Source organism: Mya arenaria, chromosome 11 (genome assembly GCF_026914265.1).
Source record: "Mya arenaria isolate MELC-2E11 chromosome 11, ASM2691426v1".
NCBI lineage: Eukaryota > Metazoa > Mollusca > Bivalvia > Myida > Myidae > Mya > Mya arenaria.
This window is the reverse complement of record NC_069132.1, coordinates 8,079,690-8,098,326: the sequence shown is the minus strand read 5'-3', so window position 1 is coordinate 8,098,326 and position 18,637 is coordinate 8,079,690. Positions and strand designations below refer to the sequence as shown.

The following is an 18,637-nucleotide window of genomic DNA, read 5'->3' as shown; positions in this document are numbered from 1 at the left end:
TTAAGTCATAATTATTTCCTAACTTACATGTATATTTTACTGGATGGTGTAATGATACAGTTATTAATGATTATTTTAACTACTAGGGATGCCAACGATTATTCAAATATTCAATCGAACGTTTGGTATTCGAATGTCAAAATCAGAATTCGAAAATTCGTTTTCGTTTGAAAAATAAAATAATATATCTTTTGCCTGCAGCTGTGTTGTTGTGCATTAAGTTTGTGTGTTTTACCAACGATCAGCACCTAGTGCAGTCATGAACAGAATGACAATAAACTGCACAAATGTCATATGTCAATTAGGGACCCATCTTTAGATACTTTAAAGATGCACTCTTACTACCAAATAAGATTTACCACAATTAATACAGATATTTTAATATACTAAAAGAGATGAATAAGTGTCCAAAACAATGGTTTTTATGAAGGATACCGAGTTGATTTAAAGAAAGGTGCAGAAAATAAGATATTTCTACCTAATGAGACAATAGTAGATCACAGTAAATCTTTTAGCACCCAACAAAATCATTTAATGTTTTTGTGTTTCCAGCTATTAAATACACGGTTGCAATCTTGTTATCAGTAATTAATATTTCCAAAAATGCATTATTTGGTATTAAAGTAGTAAAAGGTTTATCACTCAAAATTTATGTTTGTTATACCTGTGTATGTATTGATTTTGAATAAGAGTGTCACATTAAACAGTCCCTGTAATGTTACAATAACTGGATGTTACAAAAATGACATCAAACACATTTAAAGCCTATCAAACACGTTTAAATGGCTTTCAATACATTTTAATTACCATGACAATTAATTGTTGTCTTGCCTGCCATTTAAGCTATTCAATATTGCTCAAACCGCCATGATGATGTTATATAGCATTTAAGAATATAGTTCCTGTATTGTTGTAAAACAGATGAGATAAAATCCATGTTTGTACTGAATTTCGTTATTTAGTACTAGTTTCCGAGTTGGTTTGGTTTTTCCAAAGTTATATTTAGTTAAGGTTAATCCAATAGCGAGGCTGCAAGGTAATGCAGAACAATCATCCGTTGGCACATAATGTCATTCAATTTGGAATTTACCATCTTCGCTTTGTTTTTAAATATGAACGTAGTAAAATTGAAATTATTCGACTTTTTGATTTATTAGAAATATATTGCTTTTGTTTGGATTTTTTTCTGCAAAAAGGGAATTTCAGAGGCTAATTAAGGAAAAACATAGAGTCCATCACTTGGAGAAGTAGCCGCGTACTAGCTACGATGAAGAAGGGTAAAAAGCTATTTCTATAGCCATTAGTAATAGTTTACAACACTTATAAGATTTATTTTGGTAATTGAAAGTATTTATTCAATAAAATTACTGAATATTGGATTATCAATTTTGCCATTTGTTTGCATCCCTAATAATTTGAATGATTTGTCAAGAAACATGTGACATTTACTTTCTGTGGCTTAAGGTGCACTCGTATCCAAGAACATTTGGAAATGTTCTGACATAACTAATGTGCATGTGCACTAGGATAGCACCCAAGCATCAGTTTGAGGTGGTAATGAATAACATTATGGCTTGATAATGAATGACATGGCGCTTGTGAATGTAACTACCATCGATGTCAGATAATGAGTAATTTGTTTTCAGTGGTGTAGTTTGCATATAATGGCTGTTTACACAATCTGAATATCATTTTAAATGTCTATCTTAATGCTGCCATATCCAAAGAAGGGCGCAGCAACTTACCCAGGAGAACATCTGAATCAGAAGTGAAAGAGAAGGGTGTTAAGTGGTGCCACAATTTGAAAACTTATTTGGAGAAGTATGACAACAAAGTGCAGCGAGACATCACATTATTTTAAAATAACCCAAATGATACTGAGTAAACTAAGTTTATTTTTAGTGCTACATTTTTTAAACATGTTTTATACTAGAACTCCGCGAGTCGGATGTGTCGCCTGACGAATTATTTACTGTCGACATTATAGCTGTTTGATTGGCATTTTATTCATTTATAGACAATGATGTTGCCATAGATGTTTTTTAAAGCAAAACAGGAAGTCGGCCATTTTGTTGTTGTTGTTGTAAATCAATCGTAACCCCTTGTTGTATTTTTGTAGAGGGACACCCAAGGAAGCTTCCTGTCAAGTTTCATTGAATTTGGCCAGGTAGTTTCAGAGGAGATGTTCTTTAAGCAATTGTTGACGGACGGACGACAGACAAAGACCGATCACAATAGCTCACCTTGAGCACTTCGTGCTCTGGTGAGCTAAAAAAGTGTGCAAGGTAAAGTTAAACATGAAAATTAACAAAGGGCAATAACTCTAATATGGAAGCAAGAGATACAGTTTTTGTGCCCTGCGATCCCCTTCAATAAGATCTATCTATCTATAAAGTTTCAAGTTGATAACTCTTATAGTTTTCTAGAAATGCCCCGGACAAAATTTAAGCTTGAAAATTAACAAAGGGCAATAACTCTAAACATATAGAAGCAAGAGTTACAGTTTTTGTGCACTGCACTTTCCCTCAATCAGATATACCTACGGAATAAGTTTCAGGTTGATACCTCCTATAGTTTACGAGATATACCTCCTATTGTTTACGAGATATGCCACGGACAAAACCTAAGCATGAAAATTATCAAAGGGCAATAACTCTAAAAAAATGGCAGCAAGAGTTACGATTCTTGTGCACTGCACTTGCCCTCAATAAGATCTATCTAGCTATGAAGTTTCAAGTTGATACCTCTTATATTCTTCAAGATATGCCCCGGACAAAACTTTAAGCATGAAAATTAACAAAGGGCAATAACTCTAAACATATAGATGCAAGAGTTACGGTTTTTGTGCACTGCACTTTCCCTCAATCAGATATACCTACGGAATAAGTTTCAGGTTGATACCTCCTATAGTTTACGAGATATGCCACGGACAAAACCTAAGCAAGAAAATTAACAAAGGGCAATAACTCTAAAAATATGGCAGCAAGAGTAACGGTTCTTGAGCACTGCACTTGCCCTCATTGAGATCTATCTAGCTATGAAGTTTCAAGTTGATACCTCTTATAATATTCAAGATATGCCCCGGACAAAACTTTAAGCATAAAAATTAACAAAGGGCAATAACTTTAAAACTAAGAAAGCAAGAGTTACTGTTATTGTGCAATCCACTTGCCCTCCATGAGATCTATCTACATATGAAGTTTCAAGTTGATAACTCTTATATTCTACAAGATATGCCCCGGACAAAACTTTAAGCATGAAAAATAACAAAGGGCAATAACTCTAAAAATATGGAAGCAAGAATAACAGTTCTTGTGCACTGCACTTGCCCTCAATTAGATCTATCTACATATGAAATTTCAAGTTGATACCACTAATAGTTTAGGAGATATACCCCGGACAAGCGAAAATGGGACGCGGATGCTGCCGCCGACAAAAGTAACCCCTATATGTCGTCTTTTCAGGCGACACAATAAACTGTGCTATGTCACAAACATATTCAGGTGCTGTCATTTTTCATGCATAACATTGTTTTAATGAAAAGTATATAATTTATTAATCAATAGTTCAACATACATGTATACTGAACGATGCAACATGTTGGTAACGTGTTGCCGACATTGCAATCTTCACGAATAAATATTTTAAGTCACCAATAAGTCACAAACGCTGTCATTTTCTAATATTTTTTCTAATAAATCCAAAATATCATAAATCATTTTTTTTTATCCAGGTCCTAACAACTTCGGATTAACAATGTTTATATGTATAATATAAAAGAGCAAACTAAATCCAAACCTGTTGTTTTGTGAAGTGTTGGTTTCTAAGAGGCAAATATCAGTGACCTGCATATCTGTGAACTGTTGCACACAAACCAACATGGACAGGTCCCATACACTCACATGATGCTGAAATACACAACCTACATGTTTGAGTATAATGAAGTTCAAAAAGCAGACAAAGTTGAAAATTCACAAATGTAAAATGGCTAATATGACAAAGACAAGTCTGAGAGCGTAAATGTTTGGTCTTATTATTTCAATCCAACATCACATCTGTTTTTGATTTAAGTAATGCCCATGTGTGACTCCCCACTGTAATCTTACGTTTGAGTCAATTGCGAAGATGTAGTGTCCATCAGTGGTGATCTCTCCTACCTTCAGCTCAACATCTGTAATACATTGTCCATACACATACATTGTGTCTATCAAATTTTACAACAATATGTCTGATAAATGCAGGAATTGAAAAATAAATAAAAAGCTAGTGTCATTGTATGGTTTTGGTTTACAATTCAAACATTCTTCTTAAAATTGAAATGTTCCTCATTTGATGTAATCATAAAGTCTGTAATAAAGGTAAAGGAGATTTCTATTAAAAGACATGAAATTAAAAAAATACCAAACCATTAGAGAGAAGGGATGGAGTCTCATCCACAAGCTCCAAGGTACCAGATCTGTAGTTCCAGTGGCATAGTACACTCTCCCCACCTCCCTAGTAGTGGAGGATTCAATTGAAAGTCATAAAGTTTCATCTGAGCACCATAAATGAAGATTTACTTTGACTGACAGCAAAACTGAATATTCATCCGAGAAGTTTGAAGCTTATTTAAAGTGACACTCTTATTCAACATCAATACATACACATGTATAACAAACATCAATTTTGACTGATAAACCTTTAACTACTTACTAAATAATGCATTTATGGAAATATTAATTACTGATAACTAGATTGTAACAGTGTATTTAATAGCAAAAAGTGCAAAAATATTAAATGATTGGTGAATGCTAAAAGATTTACTGTGTTCTACTATAGTCTCATAAGGTAGGAGTACCGTGTTTTATGCTCATTTCTTTCAAATTAAACTTGGTATCCTTGATATGAACCATTGGTTTCGACATTTATTCATCCTTTATGGAATATTTAAACAAAATTATTAATCAGTGTGTTAAATCTTATTTGGAAGTAAGTGTGCATCTTTAAAGCAATAAAAAGTAGTTTTCCATGTTAATACGAGGGTTGTCCGGAAAGTTTTGAGACTGTGTCTATATTTCAAAATGTTTTTAATATAAATCAACAAACAATAAACAGCTGTGTATATAGACTATTCACGAGTTTCCTTTTGAAAAATAAAAATAAATAATCTCAAATTAAGGAAGGAAATGGTTGTCAAGACAACCCATCTAGCGCTTCACCGAGCACTTTGAAATTGACGTTTTCTGAAAATTGTTCACAATTTATATATACTACTCCGTCTGAATAATAGACGCCAAAACGTCACATCAAAACATATGACGACAGTATGACGTCAGCTGCATCACTAAGCAAATTATTGACGCAATCTAACAGTAGACATGGTTGTAACGATCAGCGGAAGTAAAGGTATTTCGAAGATGTCGGAAAAAACCCAACGTTAACGTCACGCACGGAGCAGCGCGCTATGATCAAACACTGTGTTCGCAGCGGAATAACTCCTACAAATACCTATACGTTTCTAACACGGGATAAATCAAAGCCAGCATGTTCAAGGGCTTTGGTATTTCGCTGGTATGGACGTTTCAGTGACGAGCATGGAAATGTGTGCGATAAGAAGCGGAGCGGCAGACCGTCAGTCGTGAGTGAAATTGACGTAAATTCAGTGCAGGACATGTTACAAGAAGACCGGCTGAGGACAGAGAGGGAAATTGACGAATCCGTTCAGCTAATAAGAACAGATGTTCATAATATCATAAAAGGGTGGTACGGACAGATATTCAAGCAATGAGTTGATTTTCACCGTAAGTGTGTACGTGCAGAAGGAGCGTATATTGAAAAACTGTAAATGACGTGACGCAATGGGACAACGAAGTACTCCGTGGCTTGTAACCTGTACTTTTTGTAATGTTTGTTGTATACGTTCACTTCGTAGTATATTGTTGAAACTTTCAGGATTTGTTTATATGAGATACGATTGACAGCTGATAAAATTTTAATTGCATCCTATGAGTGGTAAGTTTTTTATGAATGCAGTCTCAAAACTTTCCGGACAACCCTCGTACAATTTACTCAGTTTAATTGTCTTTCTCATATTATTCCTTTGTTTATAGAACTATTTGAAACTACATATCCCATAAATATTAAAATTATGTCATGCCAGCCATGATGACTCCTTCAACATGCCACCTTGACATAGGATATTATTGATAGACTCCTCTGGCAAATACTGAATTCATGTATAAAAGAAACTAATTCTTATTTGCCACAAGACCATCTAAAATCTTTAACATAGCCAATGCGCTTAAAATGTTCAAGGGCACATAATTTAAATAAGAGTTGGCAGCCCCGTATGAAAATGGGATAAGCCATGGATCAAGAACATTAGGCATGACTACCCATCATGATGGTAACGAGTACCATGTATCAGAGTGATATCTCTAAAATGTTGAGAGTAGTTTGCTCAATAATCTCCAAAAATAGCCAAAAGTGTAAAACTTGTATTCAAGGGCAAACAACTTTAAGATTAAATCACTAACAAAATAAGAAAGGTATTATTACACATGGTGTTAATGTGAGCACCAGTATCAGATTGATAATAATATATTATGTACCATGTATCAGAGTGATACCCCTTAGAGAGAGATGTTCGCTGTACAAACTTAAATACATCTAGAAGTGTAAAGATCATATTCAGGGGCACATGTCTGATAGACAAAATGGCCATGATATATATTCCAGGGGCAACCACCTATCATTGTTTTAATGTGTACAAAGTATGAGAGAGAGTGAAAACTATGAAAGAAGTTCACTCCACATATTAAAGCCTACAAACAGAACAAACAAGAGACAACTGACCAATCGTATGGTGATCAAAAAAGTACCCAATACCCTTCAATCTTTGTTTACAGAGATATAATAATTGAAATGGTTTCATCATTACATGCACAACACAAAATTCACACATATTTTGACAGTTTTGAAGTAAAGGCCCATTATGCCGCTGTATCTTGTCTTTAAAACCAAAAGAACTCCAGGGTCATGTTTCAATTAAGATATCGTAAACATTACCCTACTTAAGTGTACTCAGGTTCAACCATTAAGTCACCGCCAAAATCTATGCAATAAATGTCCTTACAATATCTTTAATGCAATGCACCTTACACCAAAAATGGAGCTACACATAGAACGTTTCAATCTTAAGCCTTGTGATGTGTATTGAAACGGGCCCAGGTGCATAACTTCACATGCTGATAACCATGTCTCTAACTATGACATATACTTTTGGAGATACAAACAACAAAAACTTGCCATGGACAGACAGATACTGAAGTACCAGAAAACAAATAACTACAAGTTGTTACATGACTTTTATCTGAAATATGAAGAGCCGCTTCTATACAAGGTAAGACAAAAGGGTGTAACACTAACACTAGAACATACCAGTGTGTAAATGTTTTTGTTGACTGCCACAATATCATGTACTCGGCTCTGATAGGGGGAAATGCTCGTCATTTGAACACTCTCAGTAAGCACATTACCCAAGCTGCCATCGTCTGAAAAAAAAGTTGAAGTTCACTATCATTTATGTACATGTTTATATTTATTTTAATCTCACACATCACAATGTTAAGGGGAAGAGTACATTTAAGGAAACATTTCAAATGAAATGTTGAACAGTGTTTATTATGCTTACAGTATTTTATCACAGCTATGAAAAATACATAAATATTCATTATTCTTCAACCTCAGAAGAAGTTTAGAAAAACAACTAAAACCAAATATCTTGTATTTAAATGAAGTCTAACCTTTTTTAATAAGTGCCTATCAATTCCTTTTGCCATATCCAACAGTGAAAATACAGGATGCCTTATTGAAAAATCCATATCACACTACTGTTGTTTCCAATACCGATATCAGCACAGTAGCACGAGTTGAGTGTTACCTTTTACAGACTTATGTTTATTCAGTAACATTTTTTTTTCAAAAACATACTATATTTTCTAAGGAAATGATTTCAAATGTATTAAATTGCTGATTTGTGTTTATATTTAAGAAAATGCACTAAAATCAATAATGCCATTGATTTATAACGTCATTTCCAATATAAAAATCCGGGAATTGTTCTGTAAAATCTAAGTGCAGTTTTGTTGTCTAAACTAACAGTGGTGCATTTTAACATGAAAATAATCAAAGGAAATATGATAAGATCCACGACATGCGTTTAAATGAAATCTACATGATAAAGGATGTTTGAAAAGCATCCTGTTATAATATCCCCTATATACCATCATGTGTAATGATGACAATTTCTTGCAGCCTAGTTTGAGTTGTTATACCTTGTTTATTCAGGGAGATATCAGGCTGGACTATGAGCTGACCATCCGCAGTGAGAACCACCAGGTCATTATCACCTGCAAATACAAGCGAACACCTCACATACATAGTAAATTGTTGTTTCAGTACTTTTTTATGATGGTATTTCAACACATCTTTTCAGTGTTATATCATGCGCATGATATTTAATATCATACTAAATGTACTGTTTTGACTGAACTATTTGAGAAGTAGATTCAAACCCCCAAAAAGATTGAATAAAAATTTTCTAGAATAAAATCAGTCATCGAAATTTTGATTTTCAATCAACAAGCATGAGTGCTATTTAGTTTATAATACTTTCTTGCAGCTAGACTGTGGCAAATGCTGATAACTTACAGAATCCCTTTTGAGTCTGTTTCCTGGATAGAAACCAGTACTGATGTACATTTTGACAGGCTATGAGAAACTTCTCCTACTGGAGATTGAACCAACAACCTCTTAGGTGAGAGTCGGACACCTCTACCTCTTGACCAGTTTATTATTTGGCATGAAAACTGTAACAAGCTTGGCAATATTAAATCTCTATTTTGTGCTAGTGTTGTTTGTCCATCACTAAATTATACCTGTAAAAAGGATCCTACAGAAAGCTTTTCCATTTACAAGTCTCTCTGGAGGCACAAGATTCTGTAAAAAATAATATAAAGCACGCGTAACATCAGATAACACAAAATCATACTTGAATCTGCTAATATATTGACATTAACTTAGTCCTTGATACAATGTTTGATGCAGAATGAATAAGTCGACACAAACTTCCAACTTACCATAGAGAATATGATATCCGTAGATTCAGCATCAAGCATGAACACAGAGCCACCTGATGTTCCTAGCACTACCACACTGCCATCTGGACTCCACTCCACCTCCTCCACAGGAGTATCTGTAACAGAACACAGATGTATTTTGTAACAGTACACATATGTATATGTGTTACAGTACACAGATGAATATGGAGTAAAAGTGGACAAGTGTACATGTGTAACAGTGAAACAATGTATATGTGTAACAGTACACAGATGTCTATGTGTAACAGTACACAGATGTATATGTGTAACAGTACACATATGTTTATGTGTAACAGTAGACAGATGTACATAAGTAACAGTAGACACAGATGTACATGTGTAACAGTAGACAGATGTATGTGTGTAACAGTAGACAGATGTTTATGTGTAACAGTAGACAGATGTATATCTGTAACAGTACACAGATGTATGTGTAACAGTAGACAGATGTATGTGTGTAACAGAAGACAGATGTATATGTGTAACAGTAGACAGATGTATATATGTAACAGTACACAGATGTATATGTGTAACAGTGGACAGATGTATAAGTGTAACAGTGGACAGATGTATAAGTGTAACAGTTGATAGATGCATATTCGTAACAGTACACAGATGTATAAGTGTAACAGTACACAGATGAATATGAACAGTGGACAGATGTATATGTGTAACAGTGGACAGATGTATATGTGTAACTGTACACAGATGTAAATGTGTAACAGTACACAGATGTATATGTGTAAAAGTACACAGATGTACATGTGTAACAGTACACAGATGTACATGTGTAACAGTACACATATGTACATGTGTAAAAGTACACAGATGTATATGTGTAACAGTGGACAGATGTATAAGTGTAACAGTACACAGATGTAAATGTGTAACAGTTCACAGATGTACATGTGTAACAGTGCACAGATTTACATGTGTAACAGTAAACAGATGTACATGTGTAACAGTACACTGTAACAGTGCACAGATGTACATGTGTAACAGTGCACAGATGTACATGTGTAACAGTGCACAGATGTACATGTGTAACAGTGCACAGATGTACATGTGTAACAGTACACATATGTATATGTGTAAAAGTACACAGATGTACATGTGTAAATGTGTAAAAGTACACAGATCTATGTTTATGTGTAACAGTGGACAGATGTATATGTGTTACATCAGAAAAGTGTATATGTGTAACAGTATGCAGATGTGTAGATGTGTAACAAAGGATAGATGTGTATGTGTTACAGTGGACAAGTGTATATGTGTAACAGTAGACAGATGTGTTAAAGTGGATATATGTGTATGTGTAACAGTGGATAAATGTATATTTGTTACATTGGAAATGTGTATATGTGTAACAGTATGCAGATGTATATATGTGTAACAAAGGACAGATGTACATTTGTATATGTGTAACAGAGGACAAATGTATTTGTGTAACAGTACACAGATCTATGTTTATGTGTAACAGTGGACAGATGTATATGTGTTACATCGGAAAAGTGTATATGTGTAACAGTATGCAGATGTATATATGTGTAACAAAGTACAGATATACATTTGTATATGTGTAACAGAGGACAAATGTATTTGTGTAACAGTACACAGATGTTTATGTGTAACAGTGGACAGATGTATATGTTTTACAGTGAACAGATGTGTAGATATATATGTGTAACAGTGGACAGATGTATATATTTTACAGTGAACAGATGTGTAGATATATATGTGTAACAGTGGACAAATGTATATGTTTTACAGTGAACAGATGTGTAGATATATATGTGTAACAGTGGACAGATGTATATGTGTTACTGTACACAGATGTATATGTGTAACAGTGGACAGATGTATATGTGTAACAGTGGACATATGTATATGTTTTACAGTGAACAGATATATAGATATATATGTGTAACAGTGGACAGATGTATATGTTTTACAGTGAACAGATGTGTAGATATATATGTGTAACAGAACACAGATGTATGTGTAACAGTACACAGATGCATATGTGTTACAGTGGACAAGTGTATATGTGTAACAGTAGACAGATGTGTTATAGTGGATATATGTGTATGTGTAACAGTGGACAGATGTATATGTGTTACATTGGAAATGTGTATATGTGTAACAGTATGCAGATGTATATATGTGTAACAAAGGACAGATGTACATTTGTATATGTGTAACAGAGGACAAATGTATTTGTGTAACAGTACACAGATCTATGTTTATGTGTAACAGTGGACAGATGTATATGTGTTACATCGGAAAAGTGTATATGTGTAACAGTATGCAGATGTATATATGTGTAACAAAGTACAGATGTACATTTGTATATGTGTAACAGAGGACAAATGTATTTGTGTAACAGTACACAGATGTTTATGTGTAACAGTGGACAGATGTATATGTTTTACAGTGAACAGATGTGTAGATATATATGTGTAACAGTGGACAGATGTATATATTTTACAGTGAACAGATGTGTAGATATATATGTGTAACAGTGGACAAATGTATATGTTTTACAGTGAACAGATGTGTAGATATATATGTGTAACAGTGGACAGATGTATATGTGTTACTGTACACAGATGTATATGTGTAACAGTGGACAGATGTATATGTGTAACAGTGGACATATGTATATGTTTTACAGTGAACAGATGTATAGATATATATGTGTAACAGTGGACAGATGTATATGTTTTACAGTGAACAGATGTGTAGATATATATGTGTAACAGAACACAGATGTATGTGTAACAGTACACAGATGTATATGAGTTACAGTACACAGATGCATATGTGTAACAGTGGACAGATGTATATGTGTAACAGTGGACATATGTTTATGTTTTACAGTGAACAGATGTATAGATATATATGTGTAACAGTGGACAGATGTATATGTATTACAATACACAGATGTATATGTGTAACAGTGGACATATGTTTATGTGTAACAGTTAAAGAATGGTCTTTATTTTGATCAGGTAATAAAACAGTTATTTCCTTTGTTGTTTAGATAAACCTTTGATTGAGAAATGTTATATATGTATTTTATTGTTATTTGGATAACAGTCAAAACTGTTGTACCTTGGTGTCTGGGATGACATTCTGAACAATGCTTCGGGCAACAGTTCGGATGTCATCCTCTCTACCTCAGGACAACAGTTTTGACTGTTACCCAGATAACCATGAAATAACTGTATAATGTGTAATAGTCACTGATGTATACATGTGACAATACACACAGATGTATACATGTGACAGTACACATATACATGTGCCAGTACACACAGTTGTATACATGTGAGAGTACACATACACATGTAACAGTAAACACAGATGTATACATGTGACAGTACACATATACATGTAACAGTAAACACAGATGTATACATGTGACAGTACACATATACATGTGCCAGTACACACAGTTGTATACATGTGAGAGTACACATACACATGTAACAGTAAACACAGATGTAAACATGTGACAGTACACATATACATGTAACAGTACACACAGATGTAGACTGGTGACGGTGCACAGATGTTTACTTGTGGCAGTACACAGATGTGAACTTGTGCCAGTACACAGATGTAAACTTGTGCCAGTACACAGATGTATACATGTGACAGTACACAGATGTTTACGTGTGGCAGTAGGACAGCTAGCATGTGGAACACAGATTTAGACTTGTACTTTCTGTATTATAGTTGATTGTGTATACATTGTGACATTATGAAATCAATACAAAACTCAGAGAAACAAAACATGTCAAGTTGTTGCTTCTTCATCTTGTCATGTTTTCCTTGTATATCAACATGTATGTCTTTATTTTAAACTATGAATTCTCAGTCTGTTTGATGTAAAGAGGGAAAAGCCATGTACATATCAACAACTTAAAGTCATATCATTGCTAACACTGTCGATTTCAGAAAACAGCTGGCGTTTGAGAATATTGTTATGGAATGTGTCTTTTCCGAATACTTATAAAAGTAAAAGAAACACTGGACAAGCAGGGCATTTTAAACCAAATAACATAAATGAGAGAAATAAAGCTGATATGAATGAAGTTTACAATGACCGCTCACCTAGACTGAGGATGGAGGCTGTGTTCAAGAGAAGAGTCTTATCTACAGCCAGGCATGTCAGGTCTCCTAGCAAACTTGATGACACAGTTGGGAGGCTGTGGTTATTCTGAAACAATAAGATAGTGGATTTACTACTCAATACAATTTAACTATAAATATTTTTACAAACAATTAAAAACGTGCACCATTATATCTCACTCAAAGTTAGCTATGTCAAAGTATAACAAGTTTTTACATGACACTGCCACCAGCAACACCAAGACTGTCACATTACCTGGACTTTTTTTAAGTATGATCATGTATATTCCTAAGGTACTTATGATGAAGGTGTATAACAAAAACTTACTAAATCCTGGCAGGAGACCGTGGCCACCGTGTCTATCTGGTAGAGAGCTGAGCCCGACTCCTTGCGGGGTCCAAAGTTGACAGTCTCATCTCCACCGAAGTCAGTCTTTATGTTATCCCACTCTGCCATCACTGGCTTCTGTTTTAAGCTATAAAGGGCATTACAGTAATAACTTCAAGCTATATTTTTCCACTCCATCCATCCCATAAAAAATGCTCAAACACACACATACTTTCCTTTTCATTATTAAGACTTTGCATTTCAAATGGAACTTAAATTGTAACGGATGAGAAATGGCTCCATAAATCAACAGCCAGCCAGATAATATATGGTGAAAATATTTCTAAGAATCTTTACTTAAATAAAGGTAATTTGATTATTGACCACTTCAAATTTGGTTGGCTAGCTTTGGGGCCAGTGGATTATCTTGATAACTGTTATGTAATTAATTTTATTAAATGTATGAACTGAGATTTTGCCATGTTTCATCAAGACTTTGTAGATTGGGACTCTCTCATAGATTTGTATCAAAATGCATTATCCGCCATAAAACCAACATTACAATATTGTATACTTTAAGATTAATGATTATATTTAACTACTTTCTGCCTGAATATTGTTGATTTTGTTGTATAAAACTAGAACTGTAAGCCAAAGGCTAACGAATACCCCCCAACCCTTCCCTGTGATATTCCAAAATGAAGGTGGACGGGTGAATTTGGCAGTCTGCCAACCCAATTTCTGTTTACCCACCCCCACCCCCCCACACATGAGTACCAAGGAAATAATACAGGTGTAAAAAATCACATATACAAAGGTTCACATAATGGTCATGGATATCCATGGATATCTGAAAGTTTGTTGTTTCTCTCATTTTCACCATAAAGGGGTCATGACTCCTGGCAGGATATTCCAAAATGAAGGTGGACGGGTGAATTTGGCAGTCTGCCAACCCAATTTCTGTTTACCCACCCCCACCCCCCCACACATGAGTACCAAGGAAATAATACAGGTGTAAAAAATCACATATACAAAGGTTCACATAATGGTCATGGATATCTGAAAGTTTGAGAAAAATATATTGAAAAATGACAAAGGAGTAGGCCACCAAAGCGAATATTACCCCACTCCCACCCACCTCAGGGGAGATAACAAACCTGTTTCTCTCATTTTCACCATAAAGGGGTCATGATGAAAAATGACAAAGGAGTAGGCCACCAAAGCGAATATTACCCCACTCCCACCCACCTCAGGGGAGATAACAAACCTGTTTCTCTCATTTTCACCATAAAGGGGTCATGACTCCTGACAGGATATTCCAAAATGAAGGTGGACGGGTGAATTTGACAGTCTGCCAACCCAATTTCTGTTTACCCACCCCCACCACCTCCCCCCCACACATGAGTACCAAGGATATAATACAGGTGCACAAAATCACATATACAAAGGTTCACATCATGGTCATGGATAGCTGAAAGTTTGAGAAAAATATATTGAAAAATGACAAAGGAGTAGGCCACCAAAGCGAATATTGTAACAAATTTAAGGCCTGTATGCACCTAACTTCAGGACTTTTGATGGTCTTTTTAAGGACAAAATCAATTAAAGGTCTTTTTAAGGCCATGCAAACATTCTGATTAATACAGGTGCACCAAATCACATATTCAACAGTTCATATCATGGTCATTGACATCTGAAAGTTTGAAAAAGATTTATAGAAAAAATGAGAAAAAATGACCAAGGATTAGGCTAGACAAAGCTGTATAATTTTTGCCTATTTTAACTTATTCAGGGGCCATAATTGGAGACATGATCATGTGATTCCAACCACAATCACAGGGGCAAATGTTCTCACCATGGCTAAAAGTTTGAAAAAGATTCATTCAAAAATGACGAAGGAGTAGGACGAACAAAACTAATTTTACCCAATTTAACTCATTAAGGGGCCACAACTCCACTCAGGATCATGTGACTCCCACCAAATTCATGGAGGCAAAGGTTTACATCATGGCCATTAATATTTGAAAGTTTGAAAAAGATTTGCTCAATAGCTTCAAAGAAGAATCCTGGACAAAGCTAATTTTGCCCAATTTAACTCATTAAGGGGCCACAACTCCACTCAGGATCATGCGACTCTGACCAAATCCACGGAGGCACAGGTTTACATCATGGTCATTAATATTTGAAAGTTTGAAAAAGATTTGTTCAATAACGACAAAGATGAATCCCGGACAAAAAAAAAACGGACGGACAGACGGACAGACAGACAGACAGACGGACAGACGGACAACCCGATTCCAGTATACCCCCCCAAACTTTGTTTTGGGGGGTATAAATATACCAATATGCCAACAAACATATAACAGTCATCAGTTTTAAATTAAGCATAAGCAACTGCAGTTTTGTCATGTGATAATATTGATACAAGTGAAGAATTGTTAGCTGCTTATAAATGCAGGGCCATCAATTTTAATGGCAATTTCATTACTAACATACCTGTAGTTTAAAGTCGATGACTTAAATAAAAGATTAAATCAATAAATCTTGAAGACATTCATTGATATGATGCAAGCTTCAGTAACTTTCAGATTAACAACTAACATGTCATATGAGCCCCATCGCGGAATTTCGGCATACTGGAAATTTCATGATGATATCACTTATATTGCCAGGCTTTCAAAAAAACAATTACAAAAACAAAGGGATATAGGAAGGATTTTTTTTTTAAAAAGAAGGGTAAAAAAGGGATATTAAGAGCAAAAAGTAGGGATAGTATGGCTCTTTACTTACTTTTTTGACGCCAATAAATGATTACTAAACCTATTCATCAATTGTGATGATGTACATGAAGTTATGTTTGCTGAAAAAACAGTGCTTCAAGAAGGATTCAGCCACAGGATAAGGAGAGAACCTGGAATTTGTGTCTCTGACTAGCGAACATGCACCACTCATTCTCTTCATATAACCCCTCTTGCAGCATTTGGAGACCTACTGCATCCAACTAATTCAACAAAAATACTAGAAAAAGCTTACCGGGGTATTTTAATAAAGATTTAGATTATTTCAATCAACGCATTTAGTTTAAACTTTTCTATTATTTTTTTAACAATTTTACAAAAAAGTAGGAATAGTAGGGCTTTTTCAAGTAACAGTAGCGAAAAGTATGAGCCTAAAAAAAGTACTAGGGAAAAGTAGGAAAAAAGTGCCCGCCGGTATTGTGTAAACTACTTGTTTACAAGAGAGACCAGGTATTGCACATTTTCAATACTAAATTTGATGTCAAGTGCAGCTTCACGCACATGACGTCATAATAAAAATACATTATAGAAATAACATGCAACATTAACATTTCAATATCACAACTAGCTTATAATTATAGTTGTTTTCCTATCACGGAACCCTTATGGAACATAAATAAAGAAAAAAATTATGATTATTCTCTCTATTTTAAAACCATTTGGCCATTTTAAATAGACTATATGAATGATGCGCCAATGACATTCCTTCAAAAGAATGAAGTTTAGGAGAAAAAAATATACATAGAAAATTTAAAAATTGTTCGATGCAGCCCATATGCAAACAACATTTAGACCAGTATTGCAGGCATTTTTTGGCCTGATAAGAATCTGATTCATATTTTCTGTTTCATTCAAGATTGGTACAAAAAAAAATAATATAGAGCAGGATGTACCTATTCAAATAATTTCAACATTTGTAAAAGTACCTTGTGGATCACTGGTTTTAGAGTTTAAGCATGAGAAGCATCTTCAATACAACAAAAGTCGAAGCTAGGGGTGACATACATTTAGATCACACATGTATGTATTAAAATTTACAATGGCTACTGGATGATTTGTCACCTAATGTGGCTGTTTAATATAGTAATGAAATATCATTACTTAGCATTATCTACCTTCTGGATCACTGGTTTTAGAGTTTAAGCATGAGAAGCATCTTCAATACAACAAAAGTCGAAGCTAGGGGTGACATACATTTAGATCACACATGTATGTATTAAAATTTACAATGGCTACTGGATGTTTCGTCACCTAATGTGGCTGTTTAATATAGTAATGAAATATCATTACTTAGCATTATCACCCACCTACACACTGTCACTTGCGGTTCATTGATTCATTAATTGTTCTACATGTATGTAAAATAATGAGTGTTCAGTGCTTTCATTATTTTGACATTTCTTTTGTATCCCTTATGTTATGTCTTGAGTCTGTCATAGTCGTTCAATCTTCAAAAAGACTCGTTGAAGGCTATTTAGGTGGACTTACATTGTTCAAGCTAATTCAAAAATTGGTTTATCTTAAATTTTATGTGTGTACAATTAAGTTGACAAAACTGGTGTCGTGAAACAAATTGGCAATTTACTATATAGAACAAGTGTGACGAACTTCAGTCGACGAAATCTCTATAATTCTATACAACGAATAACCCTTTAAAGTTTCAAAGGATATAGATGACATGTTTATGCCTCCCAGGTCTCTTAAAAAACTTTCGAATACTACAGTAAATACAAAAATGACAGCCTGTGACATACAGGCAGCATCTCACAAATGTCTCCTAGTCATTCTAAAATGCCGTCCAGGCTTCTTTTTTTAATGATGTTGAGGCTTAGTCCATATAAATAGCCGCTTCAGTCTTTGACGATTTTTGATTTGGGAACAAAATGAATATCCAAATGTTAAAAAAAGTTCCCTAAAAGCGCATTAGTGTGGCTAGTTTAGGCTAAACATCATTAGAAACAAAGCCTGGACGGCATTTTAGAATAACTAAAATGTCTCCCAAAACAATATGTGAAGGCCCATATAATATATGTGCATCATGAGCCAAACGCCTTTGTTGGTGACGGCCTTTGTTGATGACGGCCGTCACAACTAGTGCATTGCCTTGCCTGTATTATATTCAAAGATAAGTATAACAAAAAAGAACCGTTCATTTAATACCTCTATGACTTGTTTGACAACTCTTCAGGAAATCAAACGTTCGCGCGATGACGGATAATCGTCGAGTGATTCCG

At 34.6% G+C, this 18,637-nt stretch overlaps 1 protein-coding gene across 1 annotated transcript in view; it reads right to left on the bottom strand.

The window, feature by feature from the left end:
• Positions 1-18,624, bottom strand: part of LOC128207371 (kinetochore-associated protein 1-like) — a 73,785-nt gene extending 55,161 nt beyond the window's left edge. The window contains exons 1-10 of the mRNA XM_052910249.1: positions 18,564-18,624; positions 13,606-13,753; positions 13,260-13,365; positions 9,120-9,235; positions 8,919-8,979; positions 8,316-8,390; positions 7,420-7,532; positions 4,407-4,494; positions 4,107-4,171; positions 3,799-3,908 (exon numbers count right to left, since the gene is read on the bottom strand). Coding sequence (XP_052766209.1) covers positions 3,799-3,908; positions 4,107-4,171; positions 4,407-4,494; positions 7,420-7,532; positions 8,316-8,390; positions 8,919-8,979; positions 9,120-9,235; positions 13,260-13,365; positions 13,606-13,734 — 863 coding nt within the window. The 5' untranslated portion in view covers positions 13,735-13,753; positions 18,564-18,624. The remainder of the gene's footprint in view (positions 1-3,798; positions 3,909-4,106; positions 4,172-4,406; positions 4,495-7,419; positions 7,533-8,315; positions 8,391-8,918; positions 8,980-9,119; positions 9,236-13,259; positions 13,366-13,605; positions 13,754-18,563) is intronic.
• Positions 18,625-18,637: the final 13 nt, after the last annotated feature.